This window comes from Amyelois transitella, chromosome 28, assembly GCF_032362555.1.
Source record: "Amyelois transitella isolate CPQ chromosome 28, ilAmyTran1.1, whole genome shotgun sequence".
NCBI classification, from domain to species: Eukaryota; Metazoa; Arthropoda; class Insecta; order Lepidoptera; family Pyralidae; genus Amyelois; species Amyelois transitella.
This window is the reverse complement of record NC_083531.1, coordinates 3,395,662-3,421,711: the sequence shown is the minus strand read 5'-3', so window position 1 is coordinate 3,421,711 and position 26,050 is coordinate 3,395,662. Positions and strand designations below refer to the sequence as shown.

The 26,050-nt window shown below is 35.5% G+C and overlaps 4 protein-coding genes across 5 annotated transcripts in view; 3 read left to right on the top strand and 1 right to left on the bottom strand.

The window, feature by feature from the left end:
- The window catches only part of LOC106139665 (uncharacterized), a 50,858-nt gene extending 49,859 nt beyond the window's left edge, over positions 1-999 (top strand). The window contains exon 47 of the mRNA XM_060952313.1: positions 734-999. The gene's annotated coding sequence lies outside the window, so the exon portion shown is untranslated. The remainder of the gene's footprint in view (positions 1-733) is intronic.
- A 5,090-nt stretch (positions 1,000-6,089) lies between these two features.
- On the top strand, positions 6,090-11,865 carry LOC106139666 (zinc finger and SCAN domain-containing protein 5B). Its single transcript, XM_060952466.1, has 7 exons — positions 6,090-6,346; positions 6,967-7,092; positions 7,756-8,556; positions 8,885-9,217; positions 9,335-9,463; positions 10,044-10,247; positions 11,671-11,865. The coding sequence occupies exons 1-7, from the start codon at positions 6,221-6,223 to the stop codon at positions 11,854-11,856; spliced, it is 1,905 nt and encodes a 634-aa protein (XP_060808449.1). The 5' UTR covers positions 6,090-6,220; the 3' UTR covers positions 11,857-11,865.
- Positions 11,866-15,725: 3,860 nt separating this feature from the next.
- Positions 15,726-17,804, bottom strand: LOC106139667 (phosphatidylserine decarboxylase proenzyme, mitochondrial). Its single transcript, XM_013341154.2, has one exon. It carries the CDS (start codon positions 17,681-17,683, stop codon positions 16,544-16,546), a length of 1,140 nt encoding a protein of 379 aa, XP_013196608.2. The 5' UTR covers positions 17,684-17,804; the 3' UTR covers positions 15,726-16,543.
- Positions 17,805-21,638: 3,834 nt separating this feature from the next.
- On the top strand, positions 21,639-25,432 carry LOC106139675 (zinc finger protein 26). Of its 2 annotated transcripts, XM_013341164.2 has the most exons (3): positions 21,639-22,282; positions 22,949-23,188; positions 23,505-25,432. In XM_013341164.2, exons 1-3 carry the CDS (start codon positions 21,776-21,778, stop codon positions 23,901-23,903), a joined length of 1,146 nt encoding a protein of 381 aa, XP_013196618.2. In that variant the 5' UTR covers positions 21,639-21,775; the 3' UTR covers positions 23,904-25,432. The 2 variants fall into 2 exon arrangements, with proteins under 2 accessions (XP_013196618.2, XP_013196617.2); XM_013341163.2 differs by having other exon boundaries at positions 21,639-23,188; positions 23,505-25,430.
- Positions 25,433-26,050: the final 618 nt, after the last annotated feature.

Here is a 26,050-nt window from a genome sequence, read left to right as displayed (position 1 = left end):
TGACGCTGTTAAGTCCCAACTAATATGATTAATGTAAAAGTAAGTTTGTTTGTTTGTTTGTTGTCTCTACACGCTTTATCTACGGAACCAATCTTCTTGAATATATATATGTATATATATATATTTAGAGTCTGGAGAAGGGGTACTTTTCATCCCGTTTAAAAACGGTTCCCATGGGGTTTGCCAAAAAAAGCTGCAATCCTTTTTTGATGGCACAAAATTCCTTGCCTTTTGTAGATGATGCTAAATTCGACGCTCATTGTGGGTGGCGTTAAATTCTCGCGGACGAAGCTGCCGGTAAAAGCTAGTTCATACATAAAATCGCGCTTCTTTACCGGGAGAATACGACATACTTCTTTCGCTTCTTTGATTCTAAATGTTAGCTATACGCATGATAAAGACTTTGGTGGAGTTTAGTGTAATTGTTGGGTTTCTAATGTCAGCGCCATCTAGTTAATTTATCTGGGCATATATTAAGAGTGGACTTGCAACGTGCTTTCACCGTGTTGTTCAGTTCCATTGAATTGCGCTAGATGGCGCTATTCTGTGTTTTACCGACTAGGTAATTCTGTTGTTATCCTATGGATTCTAATAGGATAAACGTGAAGACGACGAACCACGTCTACTTTATTTTTCCACTTTATAACGAGAATCCCAAGACATATTGCATTCAGGTATTTCTGCATTGTGAATGAGATAAATAGCTAATGAAACATTTTTTTTTTCTTAACAGTCAATGCCGGATACTAAGAAAAACTACTCCTGCTTGTGGTATGCGAAATCTATAGAAACATAGAAAACATTTGACTTTATATAAAATTATGTTATTCGAAATATAAATGCATATATTTGGTCACAGTTTTACTAACTATGTATTTAATTGACATTGTTAATGTTTTTTATAACTAGTGATGTACAAGATTGGCGTCCAAGAGACCTAATGGCATGATCGTTGAGACATTTTTTTAGTATACAGATTCTATTTTATATCTACAGGGTGACTTTTAATTCAACTGCATAAATTTAACTGTGTGTGTACTCATCTAAAGGATATTTAAAAACGTTAAAATTAAAATATCGGTTCATATTTCAGAAAGTACGAAAAAAAATATAAGTATCAAAATACACGATCCTAAATAAGTCATATCACCCCGACCGGCGGAAAAGCGACGCGTAAGATTCAGAGGTCAACGACACAATTCATTCAGCTGAGCGATCTCGACAACTCTGTACTTTACTTGATCTTGATACTAGAAAAATAATTTATTTTTCAGACATTTATTTACATGTTGAGTTTTAATTAAAAAACATTTATTTATTTATTTATTTATCTATTTAGGTACATCAAGGGAAAAAAAATTAAAAATTTAAAGAGAAATTCAGTACAAGGGCACTACTTATTTTTAGACAAATTTCTTACAGCAGGCCCAGATACTCAGACCTACTCAATATGCTCACAAAATTTAATGAGAATCGGTCAAGCCGTTTCGTTGGAGTACGAGAACGAACATTGTGACACGAGAATTTTATATATGTGATAATCACATCCCTTGAGTGGTCAGTCAGAGTCAACAATCTTAATTATGTTTACATATTATTAAGCTATTTTAAATCTTGAATGAGTCTAGTCTTGTACATCACTAGAATACACGTGTGAAATTTTTTGGTTTACCGACAAGTGTAAAGCCCTTTAAAAATCGCGATTTAAACATTATATTTTTTTTTGACATTTCATAAAATGTATTAATTTGACATCTAGCACAGAGATACATACATACATACATAAAATCACGTCTCTTTCCCGGAGGAGTAGGCAGAGACTACCTCTTTCCACTTGCCACGATCTCTGCATACTTCCTTCGCTTCATCCACATTCATAACTCTCTTCATGCAAGCTCGGCGGTTTCGGGTACTTTTGACCTGACCCTTTACCAGGACGTCCTTAATTTGATCAGTTCGTCTAGGTCTTCCCACTCCGACCTTTCCCTCCACACTCTCCCTGTATATCTGCTTAGTCAACCTGCTTTCATTCATCCTCTCCACATGACCGAACCATCTTAACATACCCTTTTCTATTCCTGTAACTACATCTCCATTCACATCACAACATTCTCATATCATCAATTATTATGTAAATTGAAATGACCCATAATAATGAATAATTTTTTTAATATAGGCTCGCTCAATCTGTATTACAGATTGAGCGAGCCTATATTAAAAAAAGTTTGTATCGTATTTTTAACGGGCTTTAAATTATTGCATTATTATTTTGTTTTCACGAGTAGAAATGACATTTTCGTATTGTTTTTTTTTTCTTTTGACGCAATTATGTTTAGTTGTATACAGATTTTAAAAAGATTTTCATGTTATGTACCTAATTGAAATAAAATTTTGAGATCGCACTGATAAAAGATGTGAATATTTGCGACTTAAAAGACTTTCTGCGGCATATTTTTAAATTGCCGAGTTTGAGATGGGCCTATTCCTACATTGAAATGTATATGTAATAAGATTCTTTTGAAAAAGCGATACAAATTGATTCAAAATAATGTCAATGAATGAATAATGTATATATGGTACTTACTGTATCGTCTTTACATTTACTTATTACAAACTTTGAAAACCTTCTTTTTTAAGTCGGTTGAAAAATGACTATACTGAATTTGACGTTGACGTATAAAGATGTGAGATCCTTAGGGATAGAAATGTGATTTTTTTATGTATAAAAAGTTGTAACCGTGTAATGCAATAACAGCATATCAACCTACTCAAATTCACCGCATATACGCCCATAACACCAGGTCATAGAGTCCCATGCAGGGTAACTTGATGTGCTGTTGACTCTTAACTGCAATGCACTGACGAAGCGTGGCTGGCCACATTTTATATGTCTATATGTGACATAAAATTCATTTTGAATGACTTGATATAAATATCAATTTGTGTAAAATGTACTTGATGATTGTGTAACCGTATCAAGGAACGTCCCCGTAAGATACGCTGAGACAAATTACCCTGAGGAAACCTGCACATTTTATGGAATTGAAGAATGTGCACCTAACTGGTTTGGTTCCCTGATATACTGAGTAAAAAAAAACAGGATTTGCTCCCTGTAATATGAGTCTTACTTCTTCATCCTGGTCATATGCCAGGAAGATGATATTGTCATTTTGACGGTACAGGTGTACTAGAATTATAAGAATTTTATCTGTATCAGGCAGTAATTGTCTGAGAAATCAATTTTCATTTTTTAGTAGATATAAGAAGTGATAGGCGCACGAGTATGGGGTGCGCAAAGCGATTCCCACTCCTGTGCCGAGCGCTCAAAAAACATTACCGTTGTTTCAATAAAAAAACACTAGCCTGTATTGTCAAATTAGAACTATTTAAGTGTACTGTTTCGATCACAAGATGAATCCACCAATCACAGCGCTCATTTGCTGCGTACGCGCTCTGATTAGTCTGATATCAGCTAATCACAGAGCTCATTTGTTGCGTACGCACCCTGATTGGCCAGTTATTGATTAGAGTTATTCATATGTGTGGTCACTTTCTTGGATCGAAGCAGTGAATTGTGACGTCACAAGGAAACTGATTTTTAAACATATAAGCGCCATTATCATAGTAATTATATTATTCTAATATAAAAGCTCGTTGTATAATAATATGATGTGCTAAAGGTTGTACGCCGTAAGTAAAGTGTATATTATAGCTGATTATGTGTTTTTATTTACCTATATCTACCCCTGGTAACTCTATATACATATAATATAATTGTAACTGATGCATGCGTAATCACATCTATATTCCTTGCGGGGTAGACACTAGTCAACAGTCTTGACAATGCTGATAGGCCACGTTCAGCTGCTTGGCAGTCTTCTTCGTCGACATTCATCAATATTTTATTAATGCGAATAATGTAGCCAAATTACCTCACGGCATGTAAGGTTGTCGATTGTTCTGTTTTCAACCATACGCTGTGATAATGGAGGGATAAACAAAACAAATTTCTTTACAACAACATTTTATATATGCAAAAAAGAGTTTACAAGCAAACTAATAGCCCGCGGTGCCGCTCGTAGGTGTTGTACTAGAGCTGTATGTAACAAACTGTATGTATTCGGTACTGAGTAATGGGTGAGCGCTCTGATACCGAGTAACGAAACGTTACTCTCGAATGTATTTCGTTAATCGCATGATTTCGTTCCTCGCATTTATTGTATAATGGGTTCATTTCACGCAGGTAAGTAGATGCTTGAAAAGCACCAACATACGAATCGATTCGTTTCGTTGGGTTATACTGAGGTATCAAAAGTAACGAGTAACGTAACGATACGATAGTAACGAGTACTCATTTTTATAGTAACGAATACATACGGGTTTGCTTTTTCTCGTTACTTTTACACCTCTATGTTGTACAGATTTTAAAGACTAGCTGACTTTGACAACACACTGTTGACACTTGACATCTGCCCGACACTGACAGTTATTCGTCAGACAATCTTTAAAAAAGTGTTGCCAAATTAGCCCTTTCGAGTTATGATGCTAATCGAGCGCTTTTTTACCATGGTGGTCCGAAATTGTGACCTAAGCGCCAGGTTAGGTCAACGTGGCACGCGCGACAAAATATCTATCTATCTATCACTGTCCCGTTTCACGTCAAAATAAAAGCAAAACATTAATTACTCAAGTTTATTGCGCGATAAATACGACGTCACGCATGATATGCCAGCTCCGCTGGTCTTATCCTTTTTCGACTTGTTGAAACTGTCTACCCTATTAAAGTCGTGATATATGATGTATTTTAGGCAGTCGTGTAATAGGTAAGGTTTCACTCAAAATATAATTTTTTAGCACCAGTTTGGCGCTTTTCTTTGGGGACAGTTGGCAATCGGTAATAGTAAACTCTGGATTAGGGATGATCTGAGATCGTTTAATCGAAAAATCAATCTTTTGGAGCGAAAAAGTAGATCTTTTTAATCGATCCTATGCATTGAATCGATCTCAGACATCCTAAAATCGAGACACGATTTTTTCTGTTTTGGTTTAAACCACACAATTAGTTGAAGGCCCGTTTTACAAGAGTGCTGCCGGTTAATTACTCAAAACCTCGCGAGATGGCTGTATGTGTAGTCTCCTTCGCCTCACTTCTCATCAATAAACAGTTACGTTTATAAATTATAATCATATAATCATATTCTTTAACCTTTTTATAATCATATTCTTTAACCTCTCAGCTGCTGTGGCGCATATATGCGCCATCACCGTAATCTGCTGTGGCGCACATGTGCGCCAACTGTCCGAGACAACTTAAAACTCTTTTGTTTAAAATTGTTTAATTTACATCCCAAACATACTCAGCAACCACAGACAACAGAAATTAATATGTTACTTTGAATAAAGGAATATGGGATTTCCACAAGTTGCTTGCCAAAACGCAACTTTCTATGTATAATGCACTTGCACGGAAAACTCAAGATTTAAATAAAGAACATAAACATTATTTATCGCAGGCAGTCGTGGACCTGAAATATGATCCTTTATATTACTGGCAAGAGCAAAAAACTATATATCACCACGTTCAGTTATTAGCCATGCCGTATATGACTATTGTGGGATCATTCGTTCCTTGTGAAGGCCTGTTTTCCTTTTCAGTTGCTGGAAACATAGCAAATGACGAGCGGAACCGCTTGGATCCCGGTAGACTTGACAGATTATTTTTTTTTAAAGTTAAGATATTAATCATTGGGAACTTTAAGCCAAATTATCTAATTGATTTGATTAAAAAAGATTTGAAAATATTTTTTATATTTTCCTGATCCCTGATACTTTGATGATAATAGTAATAAATATAATTGTTAAAATAATTTGATTAAAAGATCGTTAATTTTAATAATACCATTTGACTTGTTTTTTATGAATTTGATTTATACTTACAATGTAAAATAGAATTTGAAAAAGATCGATTTTTTGGAAATCGATATTTTAGACCCCGATTTTTTGAGGACCGATTCATCAGGCCACGATTCCTATCGATTTAAAAATCGTTTTTTTTGGCAAGGATCGCCATCCCTTCTGGAATTTGCGAAAATTAATTTATAAATATACATAAATACATAAACAACATAGTATCTCTATTTAGTTTGTTTGTTTGTTTGTTTTTTAAGTTTTTAATAATTATGAAATGAAAAGGTTTATTGTTAAGATTTTGTAATTCGTAATGGCTAGCGGTGATGTGGTTTATTGCAGAATATGTCTTCGGACAAACTTGAACGTGAAGTATTTTTTAGACAATGTTGCTATGAACTTTATTGAACGAATATTTAAAGAGAACGGTTTTTTTAAGGTTTGTTTATACTCACTTTATATAGGTTTAGAATATTATTACCTGGGTAATAAAATTATTTCCCGTGTTTGCAAGGTCATTGCCAAGATCCATTTGTAAAGGCAAAATTTCAATAAAATTTAGTCTTTTTGACTCACTACACAAAACACTAATTGACATGTAACTTCTATAAGTTACATCACAATAACTTAAAAACATAGTTAATCTTTAATAAGTTTACGAAAATTATTAACTTATGTTATTACCTTATATCACTACATATTATCCCCTCAACTGGACTCACTATTTTGATCTCATTTCCATCATTAAGCCACACAGCTCAACATGGTCATACAGTCTTTTCAAGACTGTATGACCATGTTGACCCATTGCATGCTGGGTTTACCTTTAATTGGTCGATCAATTAGAACTAATTCTTTTATACATGTATCATCTTTGTATAATATGTTGTTTCGATTGTTGGTGAACTAAATAAATAAATAAATAAGACCGTTGGCCACCCAGCAAGATAGATGTGATAATATCTTTATTAATACACTAATACCTACATAAACTCACATCTCTTCCCCAGAGGAGTAGGCAGAGACAACATCATTATTATTACCATATAATATTTTCAGGATTTGAATAGCAGCGACTGCACTTGTTTTGAATGTTATTTTATTTTGAACAAATCGTGTGAATTCGTACAAAAGGCATTGAAGGCACAAAAACTATTGTACCAGTACTTGTTGCTGAATGAGCCGGTAAATTTTAAATATTTTGTTTTATTTGGACTGAATTCTTAGCTTACAATGGTCAAGTGTGTACCATGAAGGTACGCACTTGACCATTGTGCGAGTCAGGTTTTTACACTAAGTGACCTTTTCCAGGGAACCTAAATCCGTATTTGCTTTCTTAATGTTTGAGTATCTTTTAATCTTTTTCTCTTTTGTAGTAATAAATAATTCCCTTAATCACCTTACCTGATTTGACCACAATCCTCTCAACCTTTTGTGTAAGGAAAAAGAAAGAACATTTGTAAATAATTCAGACTTTAAATGCATATGTAACATAACTTTATTTTATGTCAGATGTTTCAAATCAAGTTACAAAGATTCAGTCACTTGGTGACCACATCCGAGATAAAATAAGGTATTTTATATCTATGTTTAATAGTATAATAATGCTACGTGAAAGCTTAATATCAGTAGAAACAAAACATATTACTGAATTAATTGTTTATTTATTTATTTTTATTGTTACAATTACAATTTGTAAAGTCCAATTGGTGGACTTATGCTAATAGAATTATCTAACACTCTCCCATTGGATATTGTGTATACATACGTAGTTGAAAAATAAATTAAGATATTGTATATATTTGTATATACAATATCTTAATTATGTTTCGGATACATTACTTCCAGATCACCACATACTCCCTTTCATGTATAGATAGAAAAAAATGTGGCATATCTTCCAATTTGGTCAGAAGTGAGATTGAAATCTATTCCAGTCAAACAAACATAAAGAATCCTGAACATGATACATTCAAAACGTCTGTTACGAAAGAATCAGAAAACGATAATATCGCACATATTAATCCAGGACATGATGAAGGAAAAACTTGCGAAATTGAAGTTGACACGGTTACGGAAATTAAAGAGGAGGCAGTGGAATCTAATGATGCAGATGTTGAACCGCCAACTGTTAGGAATGATGCTGAAAATACTTTGAAACTCAACGAATCTGAATTGTCAAAAAATGATGATGCTAATTATAAAACTGATAAAAATTATAACAATAATGTTTCTACATTTGATGTACAAATCGCCCCGATGACAGAATGTCCGAAAAGTTTCCCTGTCAAGTTTGAAACTGAAAGAAATACATCACCTGATAAAGGTGATTTTTATATAGATCCTTGTACAGGGGAAATGGACAGGATAGATCCGAGTCTAATTGACAATTCTTATATTACTGAATTAGAGACTAATAATAGTAAAACGCGGTTGAATTTTATTAAAGATTATTATTGTAATAATGATGAGGATAATGATAAAATAAATAATGTCACTTTAACAAATGATCCATTAAGTTTTGATTCGAATTTAATTAAAAGTGAGCATGATGTAAAGGAAGAAATTGTTAAAGAACATGAAACTATAGTTGTTGAAATATCACAAATTGGTTCTGAACAGGGTGAATCAAATAATAGTTCAAATGAGGTAATCCATACTAATTAACACCAACTAATATTATAAGTACAAAAGTTAGTTAATAAATAAGAGAGTTCTTGAAATTTTGCATCTATATATAACTAAGAGTCTAAGAGAGAGAGAGAGAAAGACATAGCGTACCTTTCATCCTAATTAAAACTATAGTAATCGTGGGATTTGCGAAAAACCTGAATTCTTTTGTATATGGCGCTTAATTCGCGCGTGTAGGTGGGACTAAATTCACGCCGGTGAAGCTGTGGGTATAAGCTAGTTAAATATCATGTAAAACTCCGTACAATAGATGATTTTTTTTTGAAACTTCTTTAACTACTCGTAGGACGATCTCCTTGTGGAAATGAGCTCAGTACGTCACAAGAACGAAAGAAAAATCAAAAGGAAACCTCGCAATGTAAATAATAAGAAAAAGAAACGCATTAAAGATAAACAAAATAAGGATGACGATGAAAAGTTACACGTAAACAAAGTCAGTTCTAATCCAGACGTTGCTAATATTATAGAAGGTAGATTTAGAGCGAGGAAGAATATTAGTTACAGCGGTTTAGACTCCGGTACCGTAGAGAAGAACCTTGATGACGAATTCGTACCGGCCTCTGATTTATCTGATGACGATAAAGAGGAATTTAGAGTGTACCCTATGGAATGTGAAGAGGTATGTTATTAAGAAAATCTTTTACACAACTTTTTTGTTTCTGGAGGCTTCGTTTTATTTATTTAAACTTCATTTAGTTACGTAAAATGTGCAACATTAAAAAACTATTTGTTGCAGTGTGACAGTATAATAGGATCCAAGACCGAACATTATCACCACTATTTGTTACAACACAAGGATAAAGAATATCCTTACAAGAAGTACTTCAAGTCTGTCCTGTGCCCAGACTGTGGGGAATATATTACGGTAAGTTTTTCATTTAAGGCTAGCTTCCCGCCACGACTTCCCGCGCAGTAAGTGCTTACATAGTACATAATTCCCGCTGATAATGTACCATTTCAGCGGTGCAAGAATTTTCATAATCGATTCAGTATATCCGAAGATTAGACCTAACAAACAGATTACAAAAAACTTTTTCTTGGTCTAAGAAGTCTTAGTTAAAACACAAAAAAAAAACATGGCTGAGGTCGATCAGCTCAGCGATCGGGGTCTCTGCCAAAAATCAATGACGTCTCTTTACCCGACAAAAGAATTGTACGGAAATTCCGCCTCAAACTTATTTTGTTGGGGCAACTTCTTTATGGGTTTCTTTTTTAGCTGTGTGTGATTTACTTTGCCCTTTATCGGGACACACCACATTAAAAAAAAAAGATATTACTTCACAAACAATATGACGTTTGGGTTCCCGCCAAAAAGTTCACCTCAAAATTTTTGTCGGTACTACAAATTCAAATATACCTAATAGGTACTTATACACACAGAGTAAATCAAAATTAAAGGTCGTCATTTCAAGTTAAAATAATTTCCATTTCTTTTTCTTACTTAGGAGAGACAGTTAAAAGTACACAAAGACAAACATTCCGGAATTAAGCATAAATGTGATATTTGTAACAAATACTACTCGTCCCACCCCATAATGCTCGCCCACAAATTGTACGTACACAATAAGAAGAACAAGAATAACTGTCCTACATGTGATTATTGCGACAAGTCGTTTGGCTCGAAGGGCGATTTGAAGATTCATATCAGGGTGAGTGGTATTATCTTCTTAGGCCCGGGTTATTTTCCACATCTATTCTTCATTGCCGTGTAGTTCCCGGAACCAATACAAAAAAGAATAGGACTACTCCATCTCTTTCTCATGGATGTCGTAAAAGGCGACTAAGGGATAGGCTTATAAACTTGGGATTCTTCTTTTAGGCGATGGGCTAGCAACCTGTCACTATTTGACTTCAATTCCATCATGAAGCTGAACGTGGCTATGTCTACCCCGCAAGGGATATAGAAGTGACGATATGTATGTGTGCATGTATTCTTCATTCTTCTTGTCGTCTTTATAGAGGCGATAAGATACGTAAAACCTGTCACTATTTGAATTAAGCTGTACAGCTGAACGTAGCCTTTCAGTCATTGAAGCCTGTTGGTCCTGTCTACCCCGCAAGAGATATAGATGTAATTATTTATGTGTATGTATTCTTGACCCCTTTGAAGAGGAGCCCGGAGTGACGGCTTTGACCATGGATTCTGGATTGGGCGAGTCAGGTTTTTACAAGAAGCGTCTCCCGTCTGATCTGTTCATTTTTTGCAGAAAACCTAATCCAACTTATATTGAAATATTTATTTAATTTTTTTTTCGGATGGCACATTTATTTATTCTATTATAATTTTTTAAGTTAGTTAGTATAGTTTAGTTCATTAATTTATTACAGCGTGTCATAACAGGCTTATCTCTAAGGAACATAGCTTAAGTATTGTACTTATAATGTAATTATACCTCGTGATCATGGTCCCAATTAAATCATAGTGATTAAATCAGTAGGTACATAAAAATCTGCAATAGGAAAGAGAGGTCCTATTCCATGAATAGTGCCGGTAACCACACGGGAAACTGGCATAAATTAATTTATACCAATTTATGTGCATTCGTCCACGTTTAAGATTTAAGAGTTTATCTAGGTATATTTGTAAATTGACATCCGGTGAAAAGAATAGAATAGAATAGATTTATTTTCAAAATTGGATACAAGGTATCACTTATTGACGTCACATCACTTAAATCTAATTATTACTACTAACTACCGCTTCCAAAGCGCATGTGTAGAAGAAGCGGCGGAACAAACTACACTGCAGCATTTTCATCGGACGTCAATTTACAAATATAGATCTTTTAAATCTAAATCGTGGACGAATGCACATTGTCTACCTACATTAAAAAACATGAATGAATGTAGAAGAAAATGCTGCAGTGCAGTTTGTTCCGCCGCTTCTTCTACACTTTGGAAGCGGTAGTAGATATAATTAGGTTTAAGTGATGCGACGTCAAATAAGTGATACCTTGTGTTACTTTTGAAAATTTAAGTCGACGTCAATTTACAAATATAGATAAACTCTTTAATCTTATTTACTTATTTTGAAAATAAATCTATTTCTATTTTTACCCGTGTCTTACACAGATACACACGGGTGAGAGACCATATAAATGTCACTTGTGCGAGTACCGGTGCGCTCACAAGGGCAACATTCACTCTCACATCAGACAATACCATCAGCACTTGAGGCCGGAGCCGAAGAGAGTTGTTACGAAGAAAAGGGGGAAGAAGAGGAGGAGGAGGAAGACGAGCGATTCTGATACGGAATAGACATGCATACATGTGTACATATGGCCACGTCTATGTCCCTTGCGGGGTGGACGGAGCCGACGGTCTTGAAAGGCTGAATGGCCACGTTCAGCTGTATGGCTTAATGATGGAATTGTGATTCGAATAGTGACAGGTTGCTAGCACATCGCCTAAAAAAAGAATCCAAAGTTTGTAAGCATATTCGCATTTTACGACATCCATGGGAAAGAGATGGAGTGGTCCTATTCTTGTTTTCCAATGGTGCCGGGAACCACACGATTTATGTCATAATATCTGGATAATGATATTATTCAGATGTTTTTTTTTTATGTAAATGTCAAATAGGTATGCATGAAAAGAGTAATGAGTGTAGAGTGTCTCTGCCTACCCCAAATGGGAAACAGGCGTCATGTTATGTATGATGTATGTTTTTATGTAAAATAATTGAAACTGATTATACAAATAAATGAAAAAGAATTTGAAATATTTTGTTTTCTCTCTCTCTTGTGGCGTATGCCGAGACAGCATATTATCAAGAGCTTAGGATATGTTTAGAACTGTTTGTTGTAAATAATGGCCAGTTAGAGAGACCCAATTGGTAAGTGTTTAGCTTTATGATAGAATTGAGATTCAAATAGTGACAGGGTGCTAGCCCACCGCCTAAAGGAAGAATCCCAAGTTTGTAAGCCTATCCCTTAGTCGCCTTTTACGACATCCATGGGAAAGAGATGGAGTGGTCCTATTCTTTTTTCTAATGGTCCATATAATCCATGAAGAGAGTTATAAATGTGGATGAAGCGAAGGAAGTATGCAGAGATCGTGACAAGTAGAAAGAGGTAGTCTCTGCCTACCCCTCCGGGAAAGAGGCGTGATTTTATGTATGTATGTATGTAAATCCAGTGTAATGAACAAAGGATTACATACATGAATCAAACTCTGACTCAACCATGTTTATGGTCATGCCGGAAACTGCCTATAATACCTACATGTATAAAATCTCGGGTCACGATGCATTTAATAATTATGTGACGACTAGAGGCTGCCCGCTACTTCGTCCGCGTGGAAAACCTATCATAAAGTAACAACGACTTTTATACTACTTTCAGCCTGTGCCGTGTGTTTCCCAGCACAAATACAAAAAAGAATAGGACCACTCCATCTCCTTCCCGGTGATGTCGTAAAAGGCGATTAGGGGATGTTTATAAACTTGGGATTCTTTTTTTAGGCAATGTGCTAGCAACCTGTCACTATTTGTATCTAAATATATTAGGCCAAAAAGCTGAAGGCGATCTTTTCAAGACTTTGTTGGCTGTCTACCCCGCAAGGAAATAGACGTAAGTATATGTATGCCTAAAGTTGACCTAATTTTAATCAAAATATTTCGTCTGGCCTGTTATCGGTCATCACCTCTTCACATCACACCACTTTTTCGATAAAAAAAGTAATATTAGATTAGTTACTTACATAACGAGTCGGGATATGATAAAATAATCAAAAAATTGCTATCGTCATTCCTCGTCTTAGTAACAAGTGGTCTGAGATTTTACCCTCAATGTAACAACAACGTGTTATAAGTTTTTTAATATATACGTATTCGGTGCGGTTACCCTCATGTAAGACTATGTCGAAGTACCAGTTAGCCCTTCGCGTACAAGAAAGGGAAACGCTTATAAACTTGGGAGTTTATTAGCCTTCTTTAGTCAATTTTTCGTCATTCATTGGAAAGATACGGTCTAGATATGGATAGGTCTCATTCTAAAAAGTGCCGAGAATTTATGCAAATTTTTGTCAAATTCCATGCTTTCTCCACACCTCTTCTCTTCACAGTGACACAAATATGTTCCAAATTTGACCGTTGTAATCCTACTAATATTATAAATGCGAAAGTTTGTGAGTATGTATGGATGTTTGTTACTCTTTCACGCAAAAACTACTGAACCGATTACGATGAAATTTAATATGTGGGTAGCTGAAGACCCAGAATAACATATAGGCTTTTTATCCCGGAGTCCCCGCGGGAATGATGCCACGCGGACGAAGTCGCGGGCGGCCTCTAGTAAAAAATACATACGTCTTTTTTTTGACGAAACATGTTGCAGATAAACTGTAAATGGCAAAGGGCGCAAAAAATAAAAATATTGTTCGGTCACATTTTTGTATTATAAAATTCTACTAGGTTTTAACACATTCATAATACTTTAAACATTAAACACTTTTACAAAATAACATACACTTACACAAACCAGGCTGTTGGCGTCAAATAAATTCTAAAATAGATATATATATATATAGTAAACTCAATAATTCTTTGTACATTCACAAAATCATGCCTCTTTCCCAGAGGGGTTCCTTTTTTGTACACGTCGTGAGATACTCTTACTACTAAGTAATCTCTCTTTTTTAATTCACCGATTAACTATAATGTTTACAACGTTATACATATACATACATCGATCCCAGATTCTCGATACAATCATCGTCATTTACGGCTCTGTCATTTTAGAAATAATCTTCACGGAACACTGAGATAGTGAATAAGTAGAACATTAAATACAACAATTCCAACTGTTTTGAACAAGGCGAATTACACGCGATGACGAATCTCTAATTTATTGCAACAAAAAAGTACTGTAGGTATATAATATTCTTAATTTTATAGTTCATACATTACTTTAAATTATGTATGCATTTTCCGAGACACATTTATATTATCTTGCGACGAAATTCGTTTTATTAAAAGTCAATCTTATCGTAAAAATTTTTCTAACCGTTAAGTTAGCTTTCAAATTACGTAGGTAGGTACTTTTGAAACTAAAAAAGGCCTATGTACTTATTACATTGAAATTTATATAAAAAACTGCTTTTTATTTACTTATTTATTCAAATTTTATTGCACCTACAATAATATACAATAAGTGGACTTAATGCCATAAAGCATTCTCTATCAGCCGAATATTAATACCAAAGTAACATTGTAATTTGGGTGATTAAAAATAAGATCAATTTATTATTTTTGTTCAATAGTATTTCACAATATGGAGGTTATAAAGGATTTTTTTTTAATTTGGACGAACTTTATTTTTTTTTTCTAATATTTTGCACCTTTTTTAAAGGATAGGATAGATTCGTCATTGTTTGTAAATCGCTTGAGGTAGATAGGTTTATTTTTGAAAAAATACACTATATTACCCTTTTCCCGTCACAATAATACAACAGCCTAGCTAATATCTTTCTTACCGCTAAGCCATTGGTCGTACGAGTAGAATTTCGGTATTACAATTTTTCTTAGTACCAAACAGACAATTGATTGTTTCAACTTGTCTCTGGTAAGGAAGTGTCCACATTAGGCCACGTTCTAAAAATAGGTAAGTCAGGTTATTACCCGAAGTACCTATTCTATGAATAGGTAAGTCAGGTAATTACAAAGAGGTATGGGTTGGATCGAGTCCCATATAAGAGTGCAAAATGAGAACCCACGTTTACCTAACAAATTTTATATTACCTATGGCTGTTGAAACAGATTGGTACTGAGAAAACCCCGCTAAATACGTCGTCCGGCTTGTACGACTAAATATAACCGGTATTTCGGTCGTAATATCCGAATTCTACTCTTAATAACATCTATATAGTTACGGAATTAATACTAATGTACACGAGATGGCAGACTAGTATGTAAACTGAGAAAAAACAATTTATATTATGATGTGCCGTGTGGTTCCCAGCACCAATACAAAAAAGAATAGGACCACTCTTTCCCATGGATGTCGTAAAAGGGATAGGCTTATAAACTTGGGATTCTTTTAGGCGATGGGTTAGCAACCTGTCACTACTTTGAATCTCAATTTTATCATTAAGCCATAAAGCTGAACGTGGCCATTCAATTTTTTCAAGACTGTTGCCTCTGTCTACCCCGCAAGGGATCTAGACGTGATATGTATGTATGTATTATGATGTTTAACATCTGACATCAATGTTCAATTCAAATCTTATTTGATTTCCAGGTACTTATCTGGCTTGCAAAGTTGTACTTATGTACTTATTTTATTTCATTGTTTGAAAAGTTTTTTAGAAAATGATATTTATAAGAATTAACAGACAAAAAGAATTGGTGATGCCAAGGGGTTCTGGTTGACAAAAACTTATTTAGTATCGTAATAGACAATTTTTTTTTATTGCACCAAATGTAAAAAGTTTTCTTAATATACAAGTATAAAAATTTATATCCATGATAGCAGTAAATATTTTTTCTGAGATGAATAATAAAACAATCTTTTAGTAGTTTACACCGTACATACTTACTCCTCATGCTTCTACAATTATATTTTAATGCAAGCTTCTTTGTTTAATAAGAATCTTAAATTTATAAGCTTTTTACTTTGATCACACAGTTACTAAGTTGCAGTAAAGTTGTTTTTCTTCATATGGCACATGTACTGTAAATGTAGATTGATTCTCAACAGATTTGTTGTCAATAAGTGATACCTTGTATCCAATTTTGAAAATAAATCTATTCTATACTATTTTCTCAAAATGTAATGTGTTTTCAGAGTTTATATTTTATAAAAACTTTATTTATTTAAGGCTAAGGCTACCATCTCAATATGTACACGAATCTAATGGGAGCCTCTCACAGAACTCACAGCAAAACTGAGACCATGTAAAAAATAAGGACAAACTGGGTGATCTGAACTAAATCATTGTATCCAGGTCATCTCGCATGTTCCTTAGCCGCTGCCGTCAACGCTTGACCAACTAGCACACGGTCCCCCGCCGCAAACTCAAATTTGAAATCTCTCGGAGCTTCAAACAGCAGAATAATAGTACTGCCCATATTGAACTGTCCGAATAATTCACCTTTCTTCAATTCCACCCGTCCTAGTTCTCGTTCGTCAATTCGGTTTCGTTTTCCTTTAGTATTCGTTTGTAATTCCGGATCGACGTAAATTTCTATTGATCCCACATTTGTTGCACCAACAGCAGTCATGCTGAAGAAACCATGTTTCCATTTACCAACGTAAACGGCACGTTCGTTCATTGTGAACAAACCCGGTATCAATTTCGCCATCCAAGGATTTACGGACAAAAGCTTTCCAGCAAAGTGTCTTCGGAACGTCGCTGTCCAGTCGCACGGAGTGTGGAACCTGTGATAGTCTCCAGGTGCTAAGTATATGATGCATTGGTGAAGAATATTCTTTTTATCACTGAGTAAGGATTCGTAATAATCATTACCTTTCTTTTGAGACCATTTGTTGTCACCCAGGAACTCCTCAAGGCTGTAGGTGACTCCTTTCACCTGTTCTATTTTATCAGTATCGGCTGGGCCACAATTTAGCACAACTCCGTCACAAGGAGACACACAAGGCGCTGGAGATATGTACCTAGCACCATCGCGTAATGGACGAGTAAAGAACGCCGATAAACTTTTGTAATAAGTAAGATCACTTATAGCAGCATCGTTCAAATTAACGTTAAACATTTTCACGTAAGTACCGTAAACGAAACTCCTCAGCGAAGTCGGCAGCTCGCAGGCAGCGATGTGCCCCCAAAGTCGACTTGTAATCCGGAAAGGAAACATTTCGTAAAAACGTATTTCAACTTTCGAAACTTCGTAATTGATGCTAGCTCTGAAGTAACACCAGCCCACGTACATAACGCTGCCAAGGGGCACCCAGCGAGTTATTATGGTCCTCAAATTCATCCATTTCGTCTTCTGAAGTGAATGCGAAGTCTTTGTTTGGTGTTGGTGGCTATGAAGAGTGGAAGTTTGGCGAAACGGACAGTGAGGACGCCGTTTCAACATCGGATTTATGACTGGGAGGCAGCTTCGTATTAAGGATGGCGGAAACATATCTCATTCGAGCACTTTCGGCTATCTTTAAAAATAAATTGTTTATTTTTCTTAGAGTTTCCGTAAATTGATTCGCGTTCGCGTAACGTCCGCTATTAACAAACCACAGTCAATAAATCGAACGAAACTCAAAAGTCAAAACAATTCATAACATGACATTGACATTTGCGCTGACAGATGGTTTAATAGTGTTGTACTCATTTTATCAATACATACATACATACATACATACATAAACTCACGCCTCTTTCCCGGAGGGGTAGGCAGAGACTACCTCTTTCCACTTGCCACGATCCCTGCATACTTCCTTTGCTTCATCCACATTCATAACTCTCCTCATGCAAGCTCGGCGGCTTCGGGCACTTTTGACCTGACCCTTCACCAGGACATCCTTAATTTGATCAAGATATGTTCGTCTAGGTCTTCCCACCCCGACCTTTCCCTCCACACTCTCCTTGTATATCTGCTTAGTCAACCTGTTTTCATTCATCCTCTCCACATGACCGAACCATCTCAACATACCCTTTTCTATTCCTGTAACTACATCTTCTTTCACATCACAACACTCCCTTATCACGCTGTTCCTTATCCGGTCACTCAATTTCACACCCAACATACTCCTTAACGCTCTCATTTCCACTGCATTTATTCTGCTTTCGTGCTTCTTTTGCCATACCCAACTTTCACTCCCATACATTAATGTCGGGACCAACACGCCCCTGTGCACAGCCAGTCGAGCCTTTTTGGATAGTTTCTGACTGCTCATAAAGGCATGCAAAGCTTTTTCTCCTCCAATCAAAATATTACATGCTGTCATTTCTTTCTCCATTTCAAAAACCAGTGTTTTAGTTTTACTTACGTTCACTTTCATTCCTTTCTCTTTTAAAGCTTCATGCATACAGTTTACCATCTCCTGTAACTCCTCCGCTGATGACGCCAGTATAACCTGATCGTCGGCATAGAGCAGACATTTGACGAGTAATTCATTCATCCTTAATCCACTTTCAGACTCTTTCAAATCTGTCAAACAACTATCCATAAATAGGTTGAACAGCCACGGTGACGCAACACATCCCTGCCTAACACCTTTCTCAATCTTAAACCACTCAGTGTGCGCTCCGTTTATCCTGACACAAGCACTCGAATCCTCATATAAGGATTTCAGTGCTCGTATCAAGAGACTGCTCACCCCATGCATAGAAAGTGCTGACCACAATTCATTCCTCTCAACTCTGTCATAGGCCTTTTCCAAATCCACGAAAGTGCAATAGACTTTTTGACTCTTGGCCAAAAACTTTTCGGCTATGCACCGCAAAGAAAAGACCTGATCAGCACATCCCATTCCCTTTCGAAATCCCGCTTGAGCATCCCATATTTTGTCATCAGTTTCATTCCTGACTCTATTAATCAATACCTTAGCATACAATTTGCCGACGACGCTGAGCAGGTTTATACCACGATAATTTTTGCAGTCCAGTTGTGACCCTTTTCCTTTGTAAAGTGGCACAATAACAGCCTTACACCAATCTTTTGGTACTCGGCCGCTTCTCCAACACAAATTGAAAAGGCAGTACAACTGTCTAGCTACGACGCCTTTTCCTGCTTTAAGCATCTCGACCGACACTCTATCATACCCGGCAGCCTTACCCGCTTTCATACTCTTAAGTGCTTCCACAATTTCAAACATTTCAATTTCGCCTTCCACCTCATTCTCTTTTTCTTCGCTATAGCAGAACTCTTTCTTATTTTCTTCCTTTTTTTCAAATAAACTCTCAAAATAGTCCTTCCATATCTTTAGCACACATTCTTCTCCTTTCACAACGCTACCATCCTGGCATCTGATCCTAGTCAGCTCTCTGGTTATAGTTTTTCCTCGGGCTGACCTTACGGATTTCCAGAATACTTTCAGATTTGACTGAAAGTCTTCTGATAGCCTTTTATCAAAATCCTCTTTATACTCTTCTTTCTTTCTAATCACAGCTTTCTTAACCAAATCTTTCATTTTTTTATATTCCTTACGTGCTTCATTCACATCCTCATCTATAACCTCTTGCATTCTTAAGTTAGCTTTTGCTGCTAACAAATCCAGCCATGCTTTCTTCTTTAATCGCACAAGTTCTTGCACATCTTTACTCATCCACGCATTTTTGTGATTTTTCCCTTTTCTTCTTCTACTTACACCACACACTTCAACAGCTACTTTCACAATTCTTTCTTTAAATCCCTTCCATCCATCTTCAATATTGCTCCTCTCATCTAAATCTTCAATTTCATCCTTCAATCTATTAATATACTTCTTACCTACATCCATATCTTGCAAATTTTCTACTTTCACTCTTTCCAAAGCGCTGGTTTGCTCCCTTACCCTGTGCCGCCAGCGATTGAAGATACCCCTTATCCGGGATATCACCAGTAAATGGTCCGAGTCAATGCCAGCACCGCGATATGCACGGGTATCCAGCACTTTGTTCTTCAATCTTTCATCTACAATCACAAAGTCTATCATACTTTTTAAAATACCTTCCACTCTTGTATAGGTGTGGATCTCTTTATGTTGAAACATTGAGTTCGACACAAAAAGATCCCACTCTAGACAAATTTCTAATACACTTCTTCCATTATCATTCACCTTTTCGTCACCAAACGCACCAAGCACCTTTTCATATCCATCACGCTTTACACCCACCCATCCATTAAAATCACCTAACATAATAATCTTCTCATTTGGCTTGGTAACTTTCAATACTTCTCTTACACTATTCCAGAACTCCTCGTTTTCGCTTTTTGATTTTATCAATACCTACGTATAATTTACTTATAGTGAAAGTCATTTAGCGACTGACCTCCGCAGAAACCGTACATGCTGTCACGATAGGATAGATCACTGAAAAGGATAGGAACAATATAAATAAAGCGTCGCGTTGATCCTATGGTGCCTTAAGCATATAGCTTTCTGAGAAGGAAAACAAAAGGAAATCACTCTTAGAGTGGCGTAAAGTAGAAGGAATATTAAGTAACTAAAGTGAAGAAAAATAAAATTAAAAAATAGGTACCTAATTATTGAGAATATGGGACAATGTTATTAAGACGGCAATGGACTTTATTTAATAATTAGTCTTATATTAAGACTATTCTGGGTTTTAACAGATTACACAGATTGAGTTTGTCTCGAAGTAAGTTCGGAACTTGTGTTACGAGATACTAATCCAATATAGATAAATATCCAAGACCCAGGCCAATTAAGAAATTCCTTTCTTATCATGCTCTGGCTGAAATTCGAACCCGGACCTTTGGTAAACAGACAAGCGCACTGCAAAAATTATATAAGAGAAAACACTATATACCAAAATCTTATTCAAAATAACAGGTGAGTGTGAAAGTACTGTGAGCGGACGCAATATTAGTCGTGTAGAAAACTTCTACATAGCTGCCGGCCGAATGTCGGCAATGCGGTTATGATTACCTACAGAAATCGCGGTTTTTAAATATCGTCAATAATAATATGAAGTGGGTTGCATGTGGGTTTTATCCGGCTCGGAGGACCACAAATTAGGGTATCGGAAAAACAAATTATTGAGGTGGCTAGTTTTTGAGTTTAAGGAGATGATTGAAAAGAAGTGGAATGCGGCAATGTGAAAAGTACCAACACAGCACATAGGTACCTTTAATTGTTTGGTTAGCTTTTTGGGCCCGGCTGGGATATTTCCTGCTTCATATATTACTACATTTCATTTCACTTCACTTCATTTATTTTGGTCGAAACAATCATTATGTACACTTTGATTTCGATAAAAAAAAATTAATTTCATATCGATTAATTTCGAATTTTAAGGGCATAGTACCTTTTTCCAATAGTACATTCATTCGCTTTTTAATTTGAATCTTTTTTGACAATTGATATGACAGGTTTCAACAAGGTATCTATTTACTATACCTAGCATCTAGGTATATCTGTGGTACTGGCACTGCACTATGGCGGCCCCAGTTCTTGCTCTAAAATCTTGCTTGCTATGACAGATATTGTTGACGTTTTTGTCGTATTTCGTTTTTTACTTTCATTTTATTGTTTTCATATCATTATTCCATCATCAAATGTCCCTTTACAATGGAGTTAACATTGAAACCAGCTCACAAAATAGTACTCTTGAATCAGGGGTTTCTGAAAACGAGAACAGTTTTGACCAGGAAGATATCTCGCCTAAAAGTTTCCGAGGCTTCGTAAAGAAGCCCGTTGTCGTCGTGCCGCGTTACGACGTAACTCCGTATCTGAAGAAACATTGTATGACCGCCAACACAGACCGCCGACATAATCATCTCGACAGTCTTATGAAATATGTGAGAAATTGTTCAGTAAGGGTTGCCAGGGATGACCTGAGGAAGTTGCAAAGTCTGTTGTTAATTCGGTCTCCTCGTTCGGACATCTCAGAGTCCAAGATTGACGAAGCAATGGGCCATTTAAGGTGTAAAATTTGTGAAAAGATATACTCCAGTGAAAAGAAACTACAAAATCATCAACAGAACAAACACATGATTGTCTACCGGCCTAAGAGCAAGCCACAGAAAAAGGTGTCTTTCTCAGACCATGTAATTGTGCATGAGGTAAAAGAATATCATAAATGCAGAAAGTGTCCTAGGATATTTGAAGATTACAAGTTGCTGAAAGGTCATATGAAAAAGTGGCATAGAAAACGTAAATGTTATATTTGTAATTATTGTAATAAAAAATTTGTTGATAGGATGTTCTTCAAAGTCCATATACGGCTACATTGTGACGTGTGTGGACTTCTTCTACAGAATAAATCAAAACTACATGAACATCGGCGAATAGTCTGTCGTGTGTTCAAACTTCATGATTGCAAAACATGCAAAACTTCTTTTTTTAAATTCATGGACTTAAAAGACCATAGTTATGAACATTTGGGTACATTTTTCATTTGCGATATATGTAAAGATCAGTTTGCAACTAAATGTGGGGTTGCGCACCATATATCATTCTTGCATTCCAAACGTAGACCAAAATCATTATACAACATGAGGACTCTCGGATCAGAAAGGTTGTACCTTTGCAACTTTTGTGACGAAAGCTCAGTCGAACGCGATTTGATAGAAGCTCATTTGCATTTGTTGCCAGACTTGTCCAACCGTGCAATGACAGGTTACAAGGATTATTATTTTTGTGATCAATGCTTGAAGAAGTTTGACACCGAGAAAGATATGCTGCAACACAAATGGTCACATTTTCTAAAGACAACTGACAATTCACAGATACGAGCAAGTATAGAGAGCGCACCAAAAGTGAAAACTAAGTTTAAAGTCGGTGAAAAGATACCGGATTATATGCTGCCGAGTGTGGTTGTGGAGAAGATCATAGTGGGAGGGAAAGACCTTGAGGACACTATAGACTTTGTGGATGTGAACAGTTTCGATGTCCATAATGGGATGATCAAAAAGGCTGTAGTGGATCCTAGGAGCAAGAAGACAATTGTTTCTAGACATCAGTGTGAGGTAAAAAAAATTTTAATTTCCAAATTGTAAGTCCATAGCTGTGAAGCGTAACATGGGTTTTAAAGGAACCAAAATAATTGTGCGCCTTTTGTTGTTATGTTGGTATTATTATATAAAATAATGTTCAAGGCTTAGTGTGGTCAACTGCAATCCACAGTTATATTACAAATGCGAAAGTGTTTATCAAAATCGTTATTTTTAATAAGATTATTTATATAAAGATATTATTTTCAGAAAATAGATAAACTAGACTTTGAGTTTAATATGACCAGAGCTGAAAAAAAAATGTCTTAACAAAATGAAATCTCATTTCCAGACTTGTCATAAGTTCTACTCGTCAAGATACTGCCTGAATCGTCACATTGAAACTCAACACGGAGACTACGAGAACCTCCGATGTAAAGTCTGCGAGGAGACATTTGTATGGCCGTCATTGCTTAAAACTCACAAATGTATCCGCTCCTTTATTCCCGAAATGCCATTCGAAGACGCCCGTCCCGAGATACATTTCGATAACCTGAATGAATTAACTCAAAACAGTATTGACAATTTTAATATAGTGGACAGTGATGATTACATGAACTCTGTAGACTTTGAGATCCCCGCTCCAATAGTTTCGTTGAATGAAGGTGATGAACAGTTTATTCCTAATGATAATACATTACAGAATATAGGTTATAAAGTGGTTATGCAAGAAGTACCGATAGAATTTTAAGTAGATATTTTATTATTTACTAGTTAAAAATGATTCTGATACTACAGAATCAATGAGTGTTACTTGATCATGGTGCAAGTGATCGTGTGAACTGGTCACTGTCTTCTTTTGTTTTGTTAAACAAACATTTTTTTTGTGATTTATACACTTGTTGGTTAAATAAAATTAGACCAATGAGCGTGCTCAATAGAATTTTAAATTGAAAATTCAATAATATAAATTATAAGACTAATGATGTCAGGACGCAATAGAATTCGTTCCCGACTAACTTGCTATAAGTCTGAAGGGTCTGGTACCTTTACTGCTTGACCATGAAGGCTTTTTAATTATGTTTTACCATGATATTATATTTTTTCCAAATAGGTATGAAAATTGTAAATATAGCTAACTCTTACCAATACCTATACTAATTTAAGTACAAAAATTAGATGATACTAAGCTGTATATCGTTACTCAATATGGGAATATGGGATTACATTACGGCGCTTGTTATTTTTCTCTCTGTGAAGCGTTTGAGTAGACTACACTGATAATTTGCCTGTCAAGTATATATAAACCCTTTGAACCTATTTTCTGATGACTTAAAACGAGACAGCTTTAGTTTTCGCGCGAAATAAAACCGCTGGCCACATATTCAGTTTTCAGCTTAGGTCACTAACGTGGACAAAAAAGCGCTAGTTTAGCGGTAAAAGCGCTAATTGCAACACTGAATGTAAAAATTTCTTGTAATTTTCACATTTAATGTTTCACAGCATACAAATAAGCGTCTTCTCAAGATTATTGGCTCTGTCTACCCTGCAATGGATATATATATATTTCACTATACAAAGTAGTTAGTGTAAAAAGTTACAATCATAAGGCAATGTAAAAAGAATTAAACAAATTGTTTTACTAAAACTTGTATAATTTATAAAATTTAAAATTTCTGTTCTAATTTCAGCAATAATATATATATTTTTTTTTTACACTTGCAGATATTTAAATAAACAAGCATAAAAAGTTTTATGTCTAGTTGCAGAATAAACATGTTTCGTCTCAATGTTTATCCTGTAAGAGTATCTGCATTCATTGTTAGTAACAAAAGTTTAACTATGTACTTACTGCTGTATTTATTATCATTGCTATTAATGTTTAAGTTTTGCCATATATTAACTTGTTTATTTTATTTTTAAATATTTATTGCATGGTTATTCTGTAGTTCTATGAAAGATGTTCATTATCACACTGGAATTACAGCTAAAATGACTGAATGAATGAAAATGAATGTACGCATGTAAAAAATATATGCATATATTAATTTGTACGTTTTTTTTTAAGTACGCTCTAATGCCATCATAAAAAGTCTATTTTGCTTTTAAGCACCTTTTTTTGTTATATAAATGTATTTGTGTGCAAACTGGTCCCCGAAACATAGATACATTACCGTTGTAATTATAAGTACATAATAAATTGTACATATATAAGAATTTGTTTCATTAAAAATGCTTTTGTTGTTTTGCGAGGCCGCCCGCGACTTCATCCTAACAACCAATCCCGCGGGAACAAGGATAAAAAGTAGCCTATGTGTTATTCTGGATCTTCAGCTACCTACATACCAAATTTCTTCGTAACCGGTTTAGAAGTATTTGCGTGATAGAGTAACAATCATTCGTACATACCTACACACAAACATTATTTTCCTCAAATTAACCTCGAGATTGCCTGAAAGTCATGAAATATCATAAAATAAAAATAACGCCAGATTTACGATGAGTTGGTAACACTGACGGTCGTTTCGACTTTATGACATGACCGGTTGTTGCAGGTCGTAGGTTGCATTAAGCAGTTAACAAAGTTTGTTGGAGTCGGTGCCACCGAGTCTTGACGAAACAGAGCCCACGTTTAGGCGTGAGACAAATAGAAAATATTTAGTCGAAGGGTCGTATCGGTCACGAATCTTCGTCTCGACACAATCCGGCTTGAAGGATACAAAGTTGATGTTATAGTGTTATAAAATTCGAATAGTTGGTACCTACTATTGATTTTATCATTATGCCCCTGGCGTTAGTCCCTTTTCTTCAGAGGAACCCGGGTTCCGCTTATGTGAACACGATCGTAAAGTCGGTAAGTCAGTCAGGATTTAAGACAAAGTGGTCCCAAGAAACAAA

Coding starts and splice junctions, on each gene's coding strand:
- LOC106139666 (XM_060952466.1), top strand. CDS start 6,221: ATGGCTAGCGGTGATGTGGTTTATTGCAGAATATGTCTTCGGACAAAC. Junction 7,093..7,755: donor ACTTGTTGCTGAATGAGCCG/GTAAATTTTAAA, acceptor CATTACTTCCAG/ATCACCACATACTCCCTTTC. Junction 9,464..10,043: donor ACTGTGGGGAATATATTACG/GTAAGTTTTTCA, acceptor TTTCTTACTTAG/GAGAGACAGTTAAAAGTACA.
- LOC106139667 (XM_013341154.2), bottom strand. CDS start 17,683: ATGTTTCCGCCATCCTTAATACGAAGCTGCCTCCCAGTCATAAATCCG.
- LOC106139675 (XM_013341163.2), top strand. CDS start 21,776: ATGTCCCTTTACAATGGAGTTAACATTGAAACCAGCTCACAAAATAGT. Junction 23,189..23,504: donor TTTCTAGACATCAGTGTGAG/GTAAAAAAAATT, acceptor TCTCATTTCCAG/ACTTGTCATAAGTTCTACTC.